The sequence below is a fragment of the Nesoenas mayeri genome, assembly GCF_963082525.1.
Source record: "Nesoenas mayeri genome assembly, chromosome: 6".
Lineage (NCBI taxonomy): Eukaryota > Metazoa > Chordata > Aves > Columbiformes > Columbidae > Nesoenas > Nesoenas mayeri.
In genome coordinates this window covers 32,464,198-32,483,912 of record NC_137545.1, presented here as the reverse complement: position 1 = coordinate 32,483,912, position 19,715 = coordinate 32,464,198, and the positions used below count along the sequence as shown (strand labels likewise).

General features: G+C 41.7%; 1 protein-coding gene across 1 annotated transcript in view; it reads left to right on the top strand.

Moving 5' to 3' along the window:
• The window catches only part of SEMA5B (semaphorin 5B), a gene marked incomplete at its 5' end in the record, with an annotated part of 133,026 nt that overhangs the window by 39,257 nt on the left and 74,054 nt on the right, over positions 1 to 19,715 (top strand). Inside the window, one exon of the mRNA XM_080346504.1 lies at positions 14,765 to 14,827. Within this exon, the coding sequence (XP_080202630.1) occupies positions 14,765 to 14,827 (63 nt within the window). The remainder of the gene's footprint in view (positions 1 to 14,764; positions 14,828 to 19,715) is intronic.

Genomic DNA, 19,715 nt, shown 5'->3' with positions numbered 1-19,715 from the left:
CAGCCTGGAGAAGGCTGAGATGGCACCTTATCAAACGTACCAATCAAGGGTGGGTGTCAAGAGGATGGGGCCAGGCTCTTCTCAGTGGTGCCCAACAATAGGATGAGGGGCAATGGGCACAGGAGGTTCCATCTGAATATGAGGAGAAACTTCTTTTATTTGAGGGTTTTGGAGCCCTGGAACAGGCTGCCCAGAGAGGCTGTGGAGTCTCCTTCTCTGGAGACATTCAAACCTGCCTGGACACATTCCTGTGTGATCTGCTCTGGTGAGCCTGCTTCAGCAGGTGGGTTGGACTAGATGATCTCTAGAGGTCCCTTCCAACCCCAACCACTCTGTGATTCTGTGATAGCTACCTGATATGTTGTTATCATTAATGTGACTGAGGAGAGGCTGTTCTGAGATTGAGAAGACCAAGCATGGCAATTCAGTGGAAGGAGATACACTGAAAAAATGCATGTTCTCCATGAGGAGAGTTTGTATAGCATGGGCTAGTTGCTTCCCTTGTACAGCTGTGGGGAGGGAAGGTATTTGCCAGCCCTCTCCAGTCAGGGCTTTCATTTCTCCACATATGAACCTGAGATAATGATATTTGTCCTTTTGAAGTGCTTTGAAATATGTGGCTGTTTTAAGACCTAAGTATTACACACGGTGATATTCACTTGTAAATATAGGGATTTTGCCTTAATCATGAGTCTGCAAAGTTGTTATATTCTGATTCATAGTGCATGTAATATTAAGCAGATTTTCTCTTCACCTCTGCTTTCTAGGTAAGCAATTATGCAACTTCAGCGTGTTCACATTTAAAATGGACCCATTTTTCACTACTTTTGTCTAAACTTCTGAAATGAAAACCTTTTAATGTAAAAGTAGAGTAGTTGGTGTGTAGTAGGGGAAAAATGAAAAAAAATCCCTTCAGATGAAAATACTTAGAATATAAATAATTCTGTAAATTTGTTTAAAAAAAAGAACAGCTTGGAAAGAATTTGGGGGCAGGGTTAATAAAAATATGTTTTCATGGGAAACACTTCTGTGGCAGGAATGTGAATCAAGTTCCACACAATGTTTTAATTATTAATTAACCACCTCAGGAGACAAAGCATGGTTTTTGAGGTTTTTGAAAAAGAGTGTTTTAATTCCTTATAAGTAAAGAAGAAGGACTATCAGGGCTGCAGCCATTCGAATAGGCTGCAAGGCTGTTCTGAGAGAAGTGATTTAAGCTTTGTTAAGGATGACAAAAAAGTTCTTAAATCAGCCTGGAAGTATTAAGAGACAAACTGCAGTTGCCCAAGAGGAGAGGGATTTGATGCATGGGGCAGGAAGGAATGATCAATGGTTCATAAACATAGTAGTGGTAAACACAGTGACAGGAGAAAAGAAAGTATGTGGCTAATATAATTGTTACAAATTTGGTGGCTTTTGCTGTGAGATCAGTTACTGAGGGTTTAAGAACAAGGCAGAAAAAAGAAAAATATATTTTTTTAATACAAGATAAATGTGAAAATGCTGAAAACCACTAAAAAGAATTTAGCAGAAGCACAAAGAAGTATGCTGTATTAGTCCTGTTAGAGAATCATTTTGTATTCCCTCATCTTAATTATAAGGTATATGTTCAAAACTAATTTGTGGAATCTTTGACCTTGGTAGAGGTCAAATGCAAATGTGCTGGAGAGGAAGTGAGAGAAGAGCCAGGTGGCAGGAGGAAGGTGAGGGCAGGACTCAGACTGAAGGAAATTGGAAAATAAATCCTGGGTTGGCAGGAGAGTGCAGACTGGAGAAGAGAACAGAGGAGCTGGAAGGAAGGAATAGAAGACACTGCATCAGAGGCTTCTTTGCAGGAGAAGGAGCAAATAAATTCCTTGTTGAGATGAATCTTGGCAGAGCTCACTAAGGCATCAGGTGCTGACGTCTGGTGTTGGAAAAGAGGAGGCAGAAGCAAGGCAAACTGTGACAGACCAAGCAGGGTGGCTGAAGGCATCTGTTTCGCAGCCTGAGGAGGAAGCCGGGTGGGTTGATGCTCCACACAGCTTCCAGCAGCAGCAGCAGGGACCGTGTCCAGCTGGGACAATAGGGCTTTGAAACACTTGAACTAATAGTGGCACAGGAAAGGAGAACCATTGTTCCTAATGTTGCAGTTCTCTTTTGATTTTAAACTGTTGTGCTCTTCTATTTTGTAGCAGTAAACATAAGACTTGAGGAATATCTTTGGGGTTTTGATAAATCAGCGCCGTTGCTTTTTTCCCAAATTGACTCCTTGTGCTTCTCTGAGACAAGTATTTGATTTTACATTGATCAAGTGCTGAACTCTAGCCACTGCATGTATTGCTGGCAATGTGATAGTATTTGAAATATGAAGATTTTCATGTAAAGAAATGGAGAGATTCAGGTCCTTTCTGGCTTCTCATTTACCCATTGACAGTGTTGCTGCATCCGTAGACAACTGTAGGCTGCTCAAAACCTTCCAGTGTGTTTGGGACTGGATGGATGTTGGCTTCACACTTAATTGGAAATGCTGGGGAGAGGAGTTGGGGGCAGTGCACAGGGAATTCAGCACTGTTGGTTCTTCATTTTCTCTGTATTTAAGTGTTCCTTGCTGATGGAGCACAGATGGTCTCAGATTGAGGAAAAAACATGCCAGAACTGCAAGCTAGGCTCAGACTGGGGAGTTAAGCTTGACATGAAATAAGCAGAAGGCTGTAATTAGCTTATCAAGAGCATTAGGCACCTGGCAGAGGAAAGCAGATATGTAATGCACAATGTAGCCATAGAACAATTAAAAAAATAGCAAAATCTGTTTCATCAAAAATATGGGGGACTTTTCATCACTGACTTCTTCTTCCAGCCCAGCCTGGTAACATTGGAAAGATCGTACTTATTCTTGGTTAGTAGTGATTTATCAGAAATGACATTTTCTGACAGTTTGTGATACTGAGCACCAAACCCCAGAGAAGCCAGAGAGTCTAAAGGTCAAAATCTAGGTGTGTTGCCAAAAACTTCCCTGGGAAGCTTGCACCACTCTTGTCTGTGCACCATGTGTACTCTCCGATTGCAAATACCAGTCATCTTGCTGCTCCTTGTTCTTTCTGCCTGTTTTTCAGCCATACGTTGTCTTTCATCTTAACCCTAGGATTCAGGCTCACTAGGGCGAGGACTGCTATTTAATTTTAAGCAGAAAAGCCTAGCAAGAGTGCAGCTGAGTACTTAATGTGCTTCTACAGTACATGTAAAAATCCTGGTATCTAGGAAGAGGAGCCTGGATCCTTTCTCTAGGCCTGAAAAACAAACGGAAATTCAGACATACATCTGCTGTATTAAACAGGCAAAGTACAAAGACTCCTTTTAAGCTGAGGATTTAGAATATTTTGCCCATGTTCTTGAAGCTCAAAAACTATTACTTTAAAATGGGGAAAAACAGGAGAGAGAGTCTAGTTTCACTGAAATTCCCGTGGTACAGGCAGGCTCGGGCAGGATCTCTGTTTTCAGCCTGCCTTGCAAAACTTTCCCAGTTTCTTTGGCTTGCATGAAACTTGCCTTGGCTAATTAAAGTAATCTCAAAGCTTTCATTTGATCTCAATAATACATCTTTCACTTAATTAAAGATTTCCAGTACCTTTTTTTTCCCTTTTCGTTGTACTACACCAAGCTAAAGTGCATGGCCAGAAAAGAATATTGATAGGATACATTGAATTGTATGCACATTTATTTGTTTAATTGTATGCTGCCTCCTTTTTTCAAGCTAAGACGGGACTCAAACCATGTTCAACATCTCACACAATTTTAATGAGAATATATTGCAGTGTTTGTCATCCGAAAGTGTATTAGGCCCCCTCTAATGCAATAGATGTGATTTCCCTAAAGAAAAACAGGAGGCACAGAACAGTGAAAATGTCATCTTGAGTTCTTCATTAGTCTCTTTAATACTGCAGGATGTGCTGATATCGATTCCTGAATCTCAGCCTAATTGTTGGGAGAATCAGATCCAAATTGGGCATTTCCTCAAACTTATTTTAGCTCCTTCTCAAAGCAAACAAATAAATGCTGAACAAGTATATTCAATGATGTAACCTGGAGAGGAATAAAGAATGCAAGATTTCCCCACTTTAGAAAGCTGATAATACACAGAGGTTTCACATGTGCTTCGGTGATTACATTTTTGGTTTGAAGCATATATGGGAAGCTTGCTTTCTGTAGCTGAACTCTGAACGTGGGTGCACAGAAATGCACTCAGTTGACTGTGCAGGATTTGTCCGGTCTGTTTCTGAAGCAGCAGGGGAGGGAACACAAAAAAATGTATAGTGGAGAACCCCTAACATCTTTACATAGCAGTGAGCTTCAAAGAGGCACAATGGCAAGTAAACCCAGAGCAGAAAAATGAAGGAGAATAAAATCGCCTTGCTTGATGCAGAAATACAAAGGGGACTATAGCCATGGTAAATTGATTTTGTACTGAATATGGGCTGGTCCATTGGAAGGGTTTTTGAACCTCCTACTCCAGAAATCATTGTACAAAACAGTGAGAGGAGGCTGCTTAGAAGTCTTGTCACATCCATCAGTGGAGCCCACAAAGGGGAAGGAGGGATTTAGTTCTGAATGGCGACTCTGCCAAAGAACATAAAGGGGTGGAGATGGACATCTTTTGGCGGTAGAGGAGCCTCGAAGGAAGAATTGCCTCTGCTTTATCAAGGACGACCATTGCTGTGACTCTGTTCTCTGGCTTGCTTCTTAGAAATAGCTTGTTGTGCCGTGTTTGTAGCAACTGAATTAAAAACAGTGTGGTGCCCACCTGGCCAGTGTGAGCTACACCTGCATGTGTATTTACTGTGCTTGTATTCCCAACTTGTGCTTGACTGCAGTGCAATTTTTCTATAATTGTTTTTTTACTCAGTGTATTTTAGCCTCTTTATTTAGTTATTTTATTGATTTATCATATAATCTTATGTCTCTGTAATCTCCAGTACATTTAGTAAATGTTTGTTGTCATAAGCTATAAACTGAATGTGACATGGCAAGAAACCAAATTCCACTGTGGCTGTTAATTACCCAGTATGCTAGAAGTCTTGTCTCAGTTTCTGTGTGCTTTTGATCTTCAGTAATAGTAAATGTTGTAAGTCATCCTTCCTTAACATCCCCTGTGCCCTTCTCCGGTTCTGGGTGTTGTCATTCATCCTAAACTGACTATGGGTGGGAGCTTTAAGGTCTTTTATTTTACCAGCATGCCAAATGTCCCAGTTAACTAAGACTATTCATTTGCATTTGGCCCTGTCCATGCTTTTGCATGCTTAAAAGCAATAAAAATATCAAATGGGTTAAGTTGTTTTTTTTTAAAAAAAGCATTCCCATATAGTATTTTGCAAGTAAATCATTGCAGTGTTAAGCACTTTCAAGCAAAATGAAGTAGATCATCAGCAAAATGAAATCATTGTCACAGACTGATGTTTTTGTTTACATAGAATGATAAAAATACAAACACTAGATAGTGGAAACAAATCCAGTGCCATCTTTATCTCTCTTCTTCAGAGCTATATCTTTCTTCCAAAGTAACATGTTGGCGTGTTCATCTAACATTGCTGCATAAATACGTAGCTGTCAGTCTAAGCATGGCACATAGCCACAGCACAGTGTGTTCTCCTTTCTTTACCCTTAAGGACAGCACTACAATCCAGTCTGTTGCTAAAACCTGTAATCTGGGCATCTTTCCTGGCTTCTGCAAGCCCTTCTGTTCAGGTATAGCATCACATCCATAGCTCCTTATGTTACTGGATCACCAATGTCTTGCGACATTTCCACCCCTTTCTTTGGCCATATCCTTGTTGCATTGTGGTAGTGCTTGTATTAGTGTTAAGGGTCTTTCACAGACCTGCTTATCACTTGCTGTAAGAGACTCACCCCACTTGGAATCAGCCCATGAAGCCCATCTCTCCCCACCCTTGGTTAATATCTGCTCTACTCTTGCTTTCTCCCATGTGTCCTCTTTGTGTCTTGGAAGAAACCCATCCTTAGTATACGAAAACTCTTCCAGTTACCAGAACCTCACGATGAGTTATGTGGCTGGTGAGCTGAGGCCTTTCCCTGTGGTTTGGTTATGCTCCGTTGTCTCTGAGCTCTGCCGTCCACTGCTACCTGGTGCATTGTATATTATAATAATGCATTTTGGCAAGGCTATACCTACACAGGCTTGCACAAGGAGTCCTGCGCTCACAGACGCTATGAAAACTGCAAATTTGGATGAGAAAGAAAGTTCCCTTATGCAAAAAAGCTCAAATTCTCCACTGTGTAGAACTCAGCATGGAGTTACAAATGTTTTACACCAGGGTTATTGAAAATATGTGTAAAACACCAATCTTCTTGCTTCAAATATGAATTTTAATTTGACAGTAACTCCTCAAGGTTGAGCCAGAAGTTCCATTATAAGCTGACCTTTGCACACTAAAATACCCGAAGAGCTGAAAAGTACAGTTTGTAGCCTGGATGTGACTATCTATATTTATTGTTTGTCTTAGAAAACACCATTTTAGTTTTAGTACTTGGCATCAAATGCTCTTTACTTTAGACAATTGGGTTTAATAGTAAAACTTTATACTTGTACAGCGCTTTCTATTTGGATACGCTGTAGAAACCGTGATCTGTTAAGCCTCATACAATGCTCCTTTCAGATAAGCAAATGCATGGTCTGGAGTTGTAAATTCCTACCAAACACTGCAGAGAGAGAGGAGTGTCCGATTTACAGACTGTATGTTGTTAATGGAATCTCTTGCAGGACTAATGGAAGTTGAAAACACCAAAACTCAAATTTGGTTTTGTACATTAGCTGTGGCCATGCCCCAGGAAGTCAGAAAGGACAGGACATGTGGCATCTCACCTTTTGTTCTGCTCTCTAAACCTACTTGCTCTGTGCACCACTGAGCCAGTGGATGCATTTTGTGATGCTAGCAAAAGAAAAAATGCTCTCTAAGAACTCATTTTGTGCTAGACAGTAAAGTTTTTAGTCCTCAAGAGAGCAAAGTTCTGTGCTCATCTCTGCCTCTGACATGCTCCGTGGCTTTTCCTAGTCAGTTGACCTCTCTGTGCTTCTGGTTTTCCTTTCCTCCCATGTGTCCGTGTTGTCTGTTTAGTTTGTAAAAGCCCTCAGACAGAAATTCTCTGCCACAGCATGTTTGTCTATTGCCTAGAAATATGGGGTCACAGTCTCGGTTCATGCCTCTACGTGCTCCTATAATACAAGTAAATAACAAGGGATTTTGAAGTTGTGTTTGAGAGAAAATCGGGAGCGCTGGCCATCCAAGAAGAACTCAAAGCAGCTGCAAACTTGTCCTCAAAAAGGAGTTGATGACATCTGCAGTTTAAAATGTGTTGGCTTTGTAGGCACAGACACTGCAGAGGTGCAGGAGCTTGCTGCCAGCCGTGGAGCTCGGCTGCGGGAAAGTGCTCTCTGTGCAGGAGGAAGACTCTGCAGGATTTTAAAAAGCATTTTACTTGCATCTGGGGTGAGACAAGACCACAAACAGAGCTGGTTACCATGACTCAGCTAATGTAGAGTAGCTCATGGGGCTGGGATAGCTTGATCAGAGGATGCAGAACTCCCATACCCGGCGGCTGAGCCCCTGTTCTGCCTGGTGTTGCTTCATCTGTCTGTGTGGACAGTCTGAAAACAGGAGGTGGGAGGACAGACACTGCTCTAAATCAGTGAGACTTAAGAAGGAAACCAACAGAGAGAATGTAATCAGACTTTCTGGAAACTCTCCTCCCTGACTAGTGGGACAGATGTACAGTATTTCTGTAATTTTTGTGAAACAGGTGAGCTACGGCTGCAGATCTTCATTCAGACTTTTGCATTTCTCTTTCTAAGGATGTGGTAAGAGTCCCTGAGATCGAGAAATATGGATATCTGAAGATGATATTATTTGGAGCTGAGCTAAAGATCGATTCTTAAAATGAGAAAGTCCTCCTTTCTGATGAATTATTCCATCTTTACTGTGCCAGTATGTAACATCTACTTCTGCTCTGACATGAACAGTGTGAGCAATCATCTGCAGGAGCCAATAAATGCCAGGCCAAAATCAGTCCCAGTATAGTAAGGGGCTGACTTTTGTTTCCAGAGCAAAGCTCTAATTCAGAGATTAAGGTTATGGAAACTAGAACTCACTGATGGACTTCTAGTTTTTTTCAGCATGTTTGCAGCCCCCCATCTTTTAAGTGTTGCATTTTGAGGTCTTCCCCAGCTGACTTACTGTCCAGCCACTCCAGAAGAGCTGTGCAAGTTGGCCAGCCTGTTGATAGGCACTATGGGTGCTTTGTTTAAACTAAGTAAACAGGTTGAGCTTTACCCTATCTCGAAGGATCTGAGATCTCTGAAGGGAAATCAATTAATAATTTGATAAAACACAATGCAATTCCCTTCATCCAAGCCCGCTCCCCTCCCCGCAATGAATTGACTGAATCCTGTGATCATTCCTCATACCTGTCACTGCACACAGCGGTGATCTGTAATTTGTATGCTGCAGTATGTAGCAGAACTATTTATTGAAGCTTGGCATTATGTTCTTTCGGTATTAGTTATCTGTTTATCAGACATGTTTATCACCATTTTAATAAATTATCAGTGTTGGAGCTTCAAAAATGGCCTCTAGGGTATTAAGCTGCTGTGCTTTATTATTAAGAAGTTAGATTTCAATGAGCTGTTATTTATAGAGCACTGTAAATGTGCCTTGTCCTTGTGAGATAAAAGCCAATGTTTCAAAAAGGGAATTTAACTTTCTGCTTTTAGGCTAAGGCAGCAAGTCTTTATAGAGAAGTCTTGGAGGATTAAATAGGGAAGAAATAACTAAAATGTTTTAGAAATGTTTTTACAGTATACATCATAGAAACCTAAGTTAAACAAGAACCTTTTCATGGATTTTATGGATCCAACCTATAGAACTGTCTTTCAAAGATTTTTTTTTTCTTCTAAGTGCTGTAAGACCCAGGAGTTACCAATTCTTTTAAATGCTGTAGAATTTTCCCAGGGAAGGGTAGATTTACACTGGTTCTGTCTTGTGTAGTGACTGCAAAGTATACAGAAACAAACTTATGGTTTTGTCATTATCAGCAAGAATCTACGGGGGATATTTTAGATGTCTGAAATCTGTTTGTCAGTATGGATTAAAAGACTGAGGCTGACATCTCGTAGGGGAATGAGCTGGCCTCTGAGCTGCCACTGCCTGAAGGACTCAGTCTGCACCCCGATTGAGCGAAGTCCTTAAGCATGTGGTTAAGTTAAACTGGTCCAGTAGGGTATGTAAATATGTGTTTTATTTCCTTAAAGTTGGCAGATATTAAATGCCATGCAAAAACGTGGTCCCTCCATGTTCCTGTCTCCCCAGACTTGGATAAAATTCTCTGTACCTTGCTGTGAAATGAGCTGATCCAAAAAAAATTCAGTAAATGTAAATAAGAAATGGAGATTTTTGATGCTGGTATAAGGGATCCAGGAAGCTGCCTTCAAAGCAAGTGTTTTGGTTGGTGCTTGTTTGTTTTGATTTTGTTTTTGTTTTTTTTCCAAGAGGTAAATTTCTCTGAACATACTAGTGCTTTGTACAGTTTCTGGAAGGAAGACGTAAATAAATACACAGCGAAAGAAATGATGCTGCCAGCCTGGGTCTCTGGTGCACAGAAACTGTCACGTCACATCACACCACCTCCTGCCCTCCTTCCTCAGGCAGAACTAGCTCAGCAAAGGCTGATGTGACTGGCAGGCTCTGCTCGGGGTGCCCTGCGCGGCGCATGTGGAGAACTCGGGTCACCTCTGGCTCCGTGGGCAGATTGAGAAGTCTCCTATGGGCGCTGCAGAGGGTTGATGGAAATGGAAGCTCCTGCCAGTAGCAATCCCTGCAAACCCAAGCCTGGGACACAAGGTGCTGCTTCTGCTGATGTTAGCAGAAACCTGAGGAACTCAGTGCCTTTTAGGAAATGCTGAACATCTCACACAATCAGTCCCTGTATTTTTGGTTATTTTTTCAGTAAGCCTGTACTTGTTTTTTTTTCATCTCCTTCCAAACATACACAATGTACATTTTTGTGTTATACTTTTTTCCCCTAATAGGAGAGATCAACATGATTCTGGGTCTGTTGGCAAGCACACAAGGCCTCCAGTAGCTTGCACAGGGTACTTGTTTAATGGAAGTGAGGTTGGCAACTGGTAGGTTGTTTGTAATAGACTTTAGAAATTAAGAACAGGTTTAATTTACCTGATAGATATGCATATAACCTGTTCTCTTCCGGTCTTCACTTTCCAGTTTTAAAGCAATATTCTGGTTTTGCACTAAAACCTGCAACCTCTGTTGTGCAAGTACAGTGCAGGGATTAGTGTCAGCCTATCTATTAAATTCATACATGGTGTTTTAAGTAATTATAAATTGCTGGTGTCAATGTAAATGCTGGTCCATAGAAGTCAAAGAGATTTTCGCATCAGCATTTGAGGATGCACATAACTATTGATAACAGGACTTGCTAGTTACAGACAGGTACTTTGGATGCCAACACTGGAAAGTGCAGATAATTAAATAAATGTATCTAGAAAGCTTCTCCCAGCAGCACATGCTGAATAACTGATTTGACAGCACATGATGAGCTAGAATTTCTGAAGTACTGTTGATCTGCTGTCTGAACTGGGAGCAAATTGTGATGCTTGTAATTTATTAGAGGAGGCATTAACTCTTTCTGTGTCTGAGTGTGACATTTGAATATCCAGGTGTGCACTGAGGTTAGCCATTGTGGCCCATTTCAGTTAATTTCTAGTTGGGCAATGTTGCCCCAGGTACATGTGATTGTACACATGGCTGCTTCTCCTGTGATTGTTCTTCTCCTTGTGACTTCCTAAAGATACAGAAATAACACACAAACCTTTTTCTCTTATTGAGAAAATCTGTCTGTATAGAACTCAAGGACAGAAATAGAGATGTGAAGAACCAAGTGTCCATGCAAATAGGCTGACAGAGGGCACATAATTGCATTTTCAGTTCAGGGACAAAGTTGCTGGTACTCTCGTACCTGGCTGGGCATTCCTGCTTGTGGTTTGCATGGCCCTTGTCCTTCATAGCAGCTGCATCTCTGAGCTGGTTGTTTCATTCAGATGGCAAATGAATGTGGTGTTCCCCCACTCTGCACATGGGCCACAAGGGAAGCCTTTGAAGTGTTTGAGAACACTGTTAGAAACTACAATTCTTCTGAAAATGCAGGAGGGAAGAGATGCTGGAGACCTTATAAGGAGGTAGCATGAGGAGCTGGGGTGCTCTTGTTAAGGATATAAGGGGAGGAATTGCTGACCTACCAGTCTAAAAACTGTTTGCTTGGTTGCTTAAGCACAGGGCGAGCAGGGAAGCAGCTAGGAGAAAGTACATACTGTCCGGTGTTTATGTAGCCTTGCTCTCAGGTTTGCCACATCTTCATCCAGGCTCCCTTTTCCATGACCCACAGCCATCAAAGGTGGTTTATTGCCACATGGGTCCAGAAGTGTCTACTGCTCTCGACTGCCATATATAGCAGGAGGAACAAAAATAATCCCGGATATGTTTTATGGAGCTGGGAAACTTAAATGTCTTGGACAACTGAGAAAATGAATAATAAATTCTGAATGATGACCCAACTGAGTGACCAAAACCTTCTGATGGATACAGTTTGTACCTCATCCAAGCATGCAAAGGCAGCTTGCGGCAGTAAAAAGAAATGGCATTAATTTAGGTTATTGAGGAAGATGAAGAGTGGGAGGGGAGGCACCTAAGTCAGTGTGGAAGAAGCTAGCTATTGGGAAGCACTATGACCAGGTAAGGAGGCAAAAGTACAAAACATCTTTCAGTGCTGTAGTGTTCGGCGGGTGTCTGCCTCACTGAGAAACATATGAGTACACAGATATGTACTCTGGAAGAGAGAGATCTTTCTGAAGGTTTCTCTGTCAAATGTCCAAGATGTAGTTTGATACTGGGGCAAAAATAATCTAGGGCAGAGAAAGAAAATTTCATCTGGGAAGGAGGGGCTGGGGTTGGACATACCAGTGAGATGCAGGCAGCAGAACACCAGTATTACACAGGGATTTTGCACAGAGAAGCCCAACACAACAGACATGAGAAGAGTGGGACATTTTGATTTGAAAAGTCAGCTGATCCATCAAGTGAATAAACCAATCAAAGCTGGAATGCTTAGGCGAAAGTCCCAAGCTCAGAGGTCTGAGCCTGCCCAGGACCTCTCACCTGGTCCAACCCAAAGGCCATGACCACAGATGTGTGTGGGCTCCCAGGAGCACAGCAGAAGGACCTGTGTAGGCGGTATGTCAGCTGACTGGTGCGTATTCATGCCTTGCAGTACAATTATTGAAATACACGTTAGCTCCTTGGCTTTCAATTACATTTTTATTATTGACAAGAAGTTCTGCTTTACAGAGTCATTAATATTTTCTTTGAGTCACTAGGGGTCATTGAAGTTACTCAGCCCTCAAACTAGCTCCTTCCTCTCCCACCAAAGACATGTGTGGGACTTATAAAACATGCTCTGGAATGCCATATTGCGTAATTATCCTCTTAGCTCTAATGAAGTGCACCCTGACTAATGGTGCAGTCACAAACAACATGTTCCTATAATTTGGGCCCTCACCAAGAACTTCTGTTTGTCACTAGACTCATCAAGGTATTGCTTCAGAAAGCTGAAGGGCACTGTTACCTAATAAACATGTAGGCACCAAGAACACAGCCGGAGGGGACCTGTGCTCTGACATGAGCTCTGTTTACAACGTGCCTCAAAGCTCTGGGATGCAGGTGTCTGGCAGGAAGAGCTGGGTGTCCTCTGGGAGGCCAAATTCTTCCCTGTCCCATTGCTGCAGTCCCAGAAGATCCAGAGTATTTGCAGAGAAGCAGCATTGATTGCTGAAGTAACCAACAATTTTTTTTTAATTTTCGTTTTACCTTGTCAAGCACCGTTAAGGTGAAGCGGGCTGTATAATGGAGAGTGCTCTGCCTCTGTTTGAAATGGAAAGAAGAGCCACCTAATAAGCTGTCTTTTTTTTTTTTTGCAAGGATATTGTTGTTAGATGAATATGGGCCAGAGCTGGGGCTGGGGTTCAAAATGCTGCTGTGCGGTTGTTTTGCAGATGTCAAGGGCTTCTGGGAGTCACCAGTCAAAATTCCTAGCTCTCCTGTGATGGCTTATCGACATGAGCTCTCTCATCCAGTGACTATCCCGTCTCAGGATATGGCTAAATTATATTTTCCAGGAAGGACTTATCCCAGCTCTCACAAAAACACTTCTGAGGCACAAGCTTTTGGCCTTCAGCCTGGATTGGGCTGCAGTACATGGGAGGTTATTTCCCAGGTGACTCCCAGGGAAAGATCCATGCTCTTCCCTTCCCCCACCTGTGCTCCTAAAGTCTTTCTTCATACCAGATTGAACTGAATACTCAGCTAATACTGAAGATACCTTTTTTTTTTTTTTTTTCTGAATGAGGTAGAGCTATCCCTTCCCCAATGTTGCCTATAAATGCGTTTCTTAGGTGCTGGCATTTCTTGTGGTTCTGAGAAAGTGCCATCATGGACCTGAGCTGGGCGTGGGAAAATTCATCTCCTCTTCTTACTGGTCTCCCACCTTTCTTCTGCAAAATCTGGGAATTATCATGTGTCAAGGGGACAATTTCTATGGAAGCCCAGAGTTAAAAAATACATATATTGGCTGCAGTGAGAAGGTTCAAGAAGAGTTCAAATCCAGACCAACCATTTAAGCTGTTTCTTGCATTGGTAATGCACTGGGGGAAGAAAAGAAATCCTGTCTCTTTTAGGGGGGATTTGGATCTGTATCTGAAGTTTGCGAGCCTGGCCTTTCCCTATGTAACAGAGCTATTTGTCTTGTACCCAGAATGATGAATTATGTATAGTATGGGTGTTTATATGTATTTTCACCTCCAGCTAACAATACCTGCTTGAATTTGTTAGGACTATTTTTAAAAAGTGCTGAAGGGGGGAAAGGGCACTGAATGGCTGGGTACATTGGTGAATATTTCAAATCTGAAAGTTCTCTCTAATGCAGCTTTGCTGGTCTTGAGTTCTCTTGGGAAGGAAAGGGCCTTTTCAGTCCAAAGCAGCTGGTCAGAGCTGACTGGGATCCCTCATGCTCTCGTCCCCCAGTCGATAGTGCCTGCAGCCCTAATGCGTTTCACTCCACCTCAGGGCATGACCCCACTTGTCTGGTATCACAAATCGCCATCCAACATTTCTCCCTGCTTCCCGTCTCTCTGGGTTCTCCCTGTCTGCTCCCAGTTGTTGTTTTATCCAGCTCACTTCACCGCAGGATTACTTAGAAGGTGATAATCTTGTGGGTAAGTTTAAGGAGACCAGCAGATTTGTGCAAAGCTCCTGGACTGTGCTGTAAGGAAGGTTTTCATTTTGGTGATGAAAGCTGGTGGTTTTATACAGCACTGTTCTCTTTGAAAAGGTGTTGGCTTGGCGTGTGGGGCTTATGTCTTGGACCTGCCAGCTGAATGATGATCAGGAGTTGTATTTACATGTAAATTAAAGTCTGTCCTCTGATAACATTCCAGTTGCTTCTGCCTCTGGACTTCTCATCTATTTACCATTTGTGTGCCCTGTGAGCACAGTGGGAGTGAGCTACATGTTTACTGTCACAACCGTCACAATGCCGCTTTTAAATTGGGCTGTGTAAATTGGCTGGAGAGACTCACTCTTGCTTTGGGAGTCTCCGAACGTGGTGGTTGGTGCCATTGTCGTCTGACTTGTGCGTTTTGGTTTCTCAGGCAACAGCATGGGGTTCAGATGAAGACACCAGGAGGTCCTGTCAAAGTAAAGGGAAAACAGAGGTAAGTTTTGCTTGTTGCAGTGATGCTATGGGTAAATTTATTTGCATCATGTGAAATCCACACAGGGAGCATCTGACACCAGCTTGAGCTTGTAAATTTGCCACAGTTTATCTAGCACCACAAGTGTATAAGCACCACAGAGCAACCCATTCCAAAGGCCCCCCGTCCAAGTTATTAAACTTGCTCTGTGTGAAATTTAAAGGTGATTTCACTGCTGGAGAGGGCACAGTGTGTGACACATGAAGGAACACAGTGGTCACAAGCCAGGGACAGCATCTTGCAGTGGCGTCTAAGGCTGGGCAGGTTGGCTTAGTTTTGCTACTCAGAAGTGAGACACTGGCATTCAGCCACGTGGGCTTTGATGCTTGTTTGCAGGTACAGATCATCTTTGTTCATCTTGAACACGAAAATTGTGTCTGCTGGCACACTGCAGTCTGTTCAGGTGGAATATCACAGAACTCCGTCAGAGGCAGGTGCAGTCTGCTGAAATGCAGCTCAAAGCAAGAATTGCTTGAACCAAGACATGCTGTCCCAGATGTCTGAAGTTCACAGACATTTCTGGTCCAAATACAGGTCCTTTCTGCCCTTTTTCTGGGATGCTAAAACAAAGCTATCTGTCTAAAAGCAGGAAATATTTTGAATTTTCAAATGTGGTGTTGGTACTGTCTTCAGACCTTAACTGAGAGGATGTCCAATTGTCCTTAATACTACACTGCAAAGAGTTCCCAGTCTAAACCAATGGAGTTGGACAAAAGATAAGAGAGGATAAGCACAATCTTTGCTTAGACATGGACAGTCAAGCAGACAACGATTGTGGGGCTGGCCCAAAATGCTGGAATTCTGCTAAGTTCCAGTTCAGTGCTTTAAACACAGGATTATATGATCTTCCATTGACCACATGCATTTTATACAACAAACTTTATTTAATTAACCTGTATATACACAAAAAAGCTAGCCTGAATTTTGCCAGATACACAACAATTTGCCTCATGTACCTATGGAGAGCAGCAGTTTGGGTACCCTAGAACATCTGTTAGTTCTGTGTAGGATCTACTTTGTGCAGGAAAACACCAGGGAGGCAAATGGGCTGGATTAGGTGAACACCCAATATGGCCAACTGGTAGAAAAACCCAACAGAAGTGGGACAAAATTAAAAAGTTCCAGAACCCGGGGCATGAGGAATTTTTGAATTTGCAGTCTTTGTACTTTAACATATGTAAAGGAAGGATTTTGCTCTTTTCTTCCATTGTAAAGTTTGTGAGATTTAATTTGTATCCCATTGTTCATAAAGAGTTTGAATTTATAACCCAGAATTATTTTGTCAACCCTGAATAAAACCATGCGTTTGACTGAACAAATTCTAGGATAATTTCCATTTATCTTTTTTACTGTCATGGCAAAAGAAAGCGATGGTCTGAGTATCTTTGCTGCTGCTGCTGCCTCCTCACACTGCAAAAAGTTTGCCAGAAATTTCATGAGGATAATGTTCTGAACATCTGAGTTTGTGATCCAGAGCTTGAAACTCTTTGGTGGGCACAGTGGCCATGGGTGTGAAGTTCTGAGGAACTATAAGCAGATTGTTAGGCGCTTCTTGATATGCAATTAATGTCAAACCAGAGGTGTTGACTAGGAGTCTGACAAGAAGACATGAAGCTACAAACAAAGGCAGAAGGATTTTGCAGTAGCTAAATAAACTCACATCTCCCGAGCCCATATCTACTCTAGCCTGTGTGTCCTCAGCTGAGTCCCTCTAAGGGTGAGTCTACACATTTGTTGCTTGTTACACTGCAGAGAAATGACTTAGCACTAGCTCCAAAAATACTGAATTTAGCCTTGCCAGCTGGGGAAGTGCTCTACTGCAGCTCAGAAGTGTAGCTCTGACCCAGCATCTCTGCCCTCGGCTGGGTAAATGCAGTGAGTGAGGGCAGCGCTACGGTAAATATTTCATATTTCTGATTCTGCTGTGCAATGCTGGTGCAAGAACCAGAGCTCTGCCTGCCTCAGCTCTGCTTTGTCAAAACTTGACTACTGGCAGTTTTTTACCTAGCACAGATGATTTGATTATAAATATGTTATGGATCGTCAGGCACTTAGATATGTGGTGATAGAGGTTAGAAATAAGGAGGAACTTTGGCTCTTATATTAAATCATAGTGTAGATTGTATAAGTTATATGACTGGTCCATTTTCCTTGCTGATTTAATGATGTATGTATTTTAGGGTGAGGTTTTCAAAGCCACCTAATGTATTAAAAGGCCCTTTCCCCCTCCATTCCTAAATCAGTTTATTCGTGCTTCTTAGAAAATACCTTCTAAAATTCTTAGAGCTTTACCATAAGGAAAATAAAAAGTGCAAGAATAAAAGCCACAAAATGCATATCACAGAAGTATAGTTATTACAGTGTGGTGGATGTTGCACATTTGAATACCTATTGGCCAGAGAAAAGGGACATGAGAAATCTGAGTCCCAGATTTGGGGTTAGAAGGTACCATCGGGTCATTTCTTCTGAGACTCTGTGTAGCTCTGGCCGCAAATTTCACCTGCTTATTCCTAAATTGAGCTCAATAATTTGTGTTTCTATCTGCTGCATCTTTTTGAGGAAGGCAGAAAGTTTTGAACTGAAGGCCTGAAGCAAATGGGCTGACTGTGCTCTGCTGCTGTGTTCTAATGGTAGATCTTCTTCTCTGTTAACAACATATACTTTATTTCCTCTTTGGATCGGGCTTTGGTTTTGAGTGGCTGGGTCTCATTTTGCCCTTCTCTGCTAGATTAAAGAGTCCTTTAGTTACCAATATTTATTTTTTACAAAGGCACTTTATATGTTCTTGTCAAATCAGTACTTAGGCTTTTTGATAAAGCAAAAAGCTGAGTTCTCCAAGCCTCCTTCTCCAAGTCATTTTTCTATTGCCCTTGAATATTTTTTGTGTCTGTTTTTTGCATGCTCCAATTTTTCACCTGTATTCCCTTGTCGATCTCTCTAATGCCTGAGTGTGATTAAAACGGTCTTCCCCATCTTATTCACCCTCTTCTGTTCATTTACCTGGCAGTTTTGTAAGCTCTTCTGTCATGGAGATCATGCAGAATTGTGTAGCCACTGTGACCGCTAAATCCTTTTCACAGTTGCCAGTCTTATGATGTAATCTTCCAGTCTTTACATAGAGCCCTTTTGTTCCTTGCTCTTTAATGCATAATAACGTACAAAAATGTATTTTGTTTGTTGGGTCCAGCTCATGAGCCTAGCGTATATCACTATATATAAATATATATATATACACAGCCGATGTTGGCCTCACCGGTAATTACTGTTTTCCTAATATTTGGGTTATCCACAAATGTTCATTAAGAATAATGTTGATACTGTGCTATTACCATCCCATCTGGGATCCTTCTAGAGTAGCAATTTTGTGAATGATTTTACTCTAGGGACATTTTCAGTCCAGTGATTTATCAGATTTTAATCCATTAATGTATATGTTCTTGAACCTGATTTTAAAATTACCTCTCCACGATATGTCATAGGATATTAAAACAAACACCTTAGAAAAGTCTCTTTCATTTATGTCATATTTATCAACCAAAACCTGTGGTTTCCTGAAAGAATTTTATATGCTTTATTTGTCATGTCTCTGGAGATCCACATGGGCTTCCTCTAGTAATCAGTCTTATTTTTGGAGCATTTTAAAATATATCCTGGTCAGCACCTTAAAACTGACCCCAGAAAACTTCTGCATTACTGGCAGACAATGCGGAGAACAAAGTCAGTGTTATGCTGACTTTCTTTCTGTCTTGCAAATGATATCACCCAGAGGTTGTAGCTAAAATGAATGATGGATGTGGCAGAAGAAGAAGAGGTGTATTTAATTTCATTAGGAGTTGCTCAGCTTCTAGTCTGTAGTTGGTTTGTCTCTGCATAACGTTCCACATCTGCCACATCTAAGGAATTTTGCCTGGCCGGGAAAGTTGTGGCTTTCTAAACAAGAGTCTTTTTCTTGTCTAAGCACAGAATTATTTGTTAACTTTCCAAAAGCAGCACAATGTCATTTCAAAAAGTGAAAGGAAACCATTTCGTGAAAACGGCAGCAATCCAGCTCTCACATGCTGTCCTAAGAGCTTTGTGTAGCCAGGAGAAAGGTGATGCACTAATAACACTTCTGGAGGAAGAAAGGATCAAGAAAAATGTCTGAGAGACAGTTGTTCCACCATATAATTTCATCCTTTTCTAGTTCATGTCTGATACTGAGGGGATCTTATGATTGACGCAAGGTTACAGGCAAATCCTAGCCCAAGGGTAGAGCCCACCTAAATAGGTTTGGAGCTAATGGGGAAATCTGCTGTTTCAGGCCTGCAAGTGGCCCCGAGTCACACAGAAGCTGTGCCCCCTGGTTATCTAGTGGAGCTGGGAATCTCCACTCCACTTACAAATAATAGGCATCTAGGTAGGACAGACACCATATAAATCCCCAGGCAAACAGAAATAACTGGGAGGTGGTCAGATTTTGCCCTCCCCTCACCCCGCTTTGTAACTGCTACTGGAGATCTGAACCTAGTACTTCTGCTAAGCTATCAATGTGGAATCAGCCCCCAAATTTGATTTGAAGTCCATTAAAGAAAGCTTGGCTGGAAAAATCATTAGCAATTCTCTTCGCTATCTGTTGCACTCAAAGGAGAAAGACAGCTTGGTCAGGGTAGTCATTGAAACTGATTAATATAATTGTTTGTCCAAAGAAATAAATATAGATATCTGAAAATATGTTAATAACAGTGCTAGAGAAACATTAGGTCTTGATTTCTTTTTAATAAATTGGGATGAACTGCAACAGATAAATCAAATGTTTGTTGCACTCTACAGTGTCAGTGAAGGGGTAACATGGAGTTCTGCTGGCTGATCT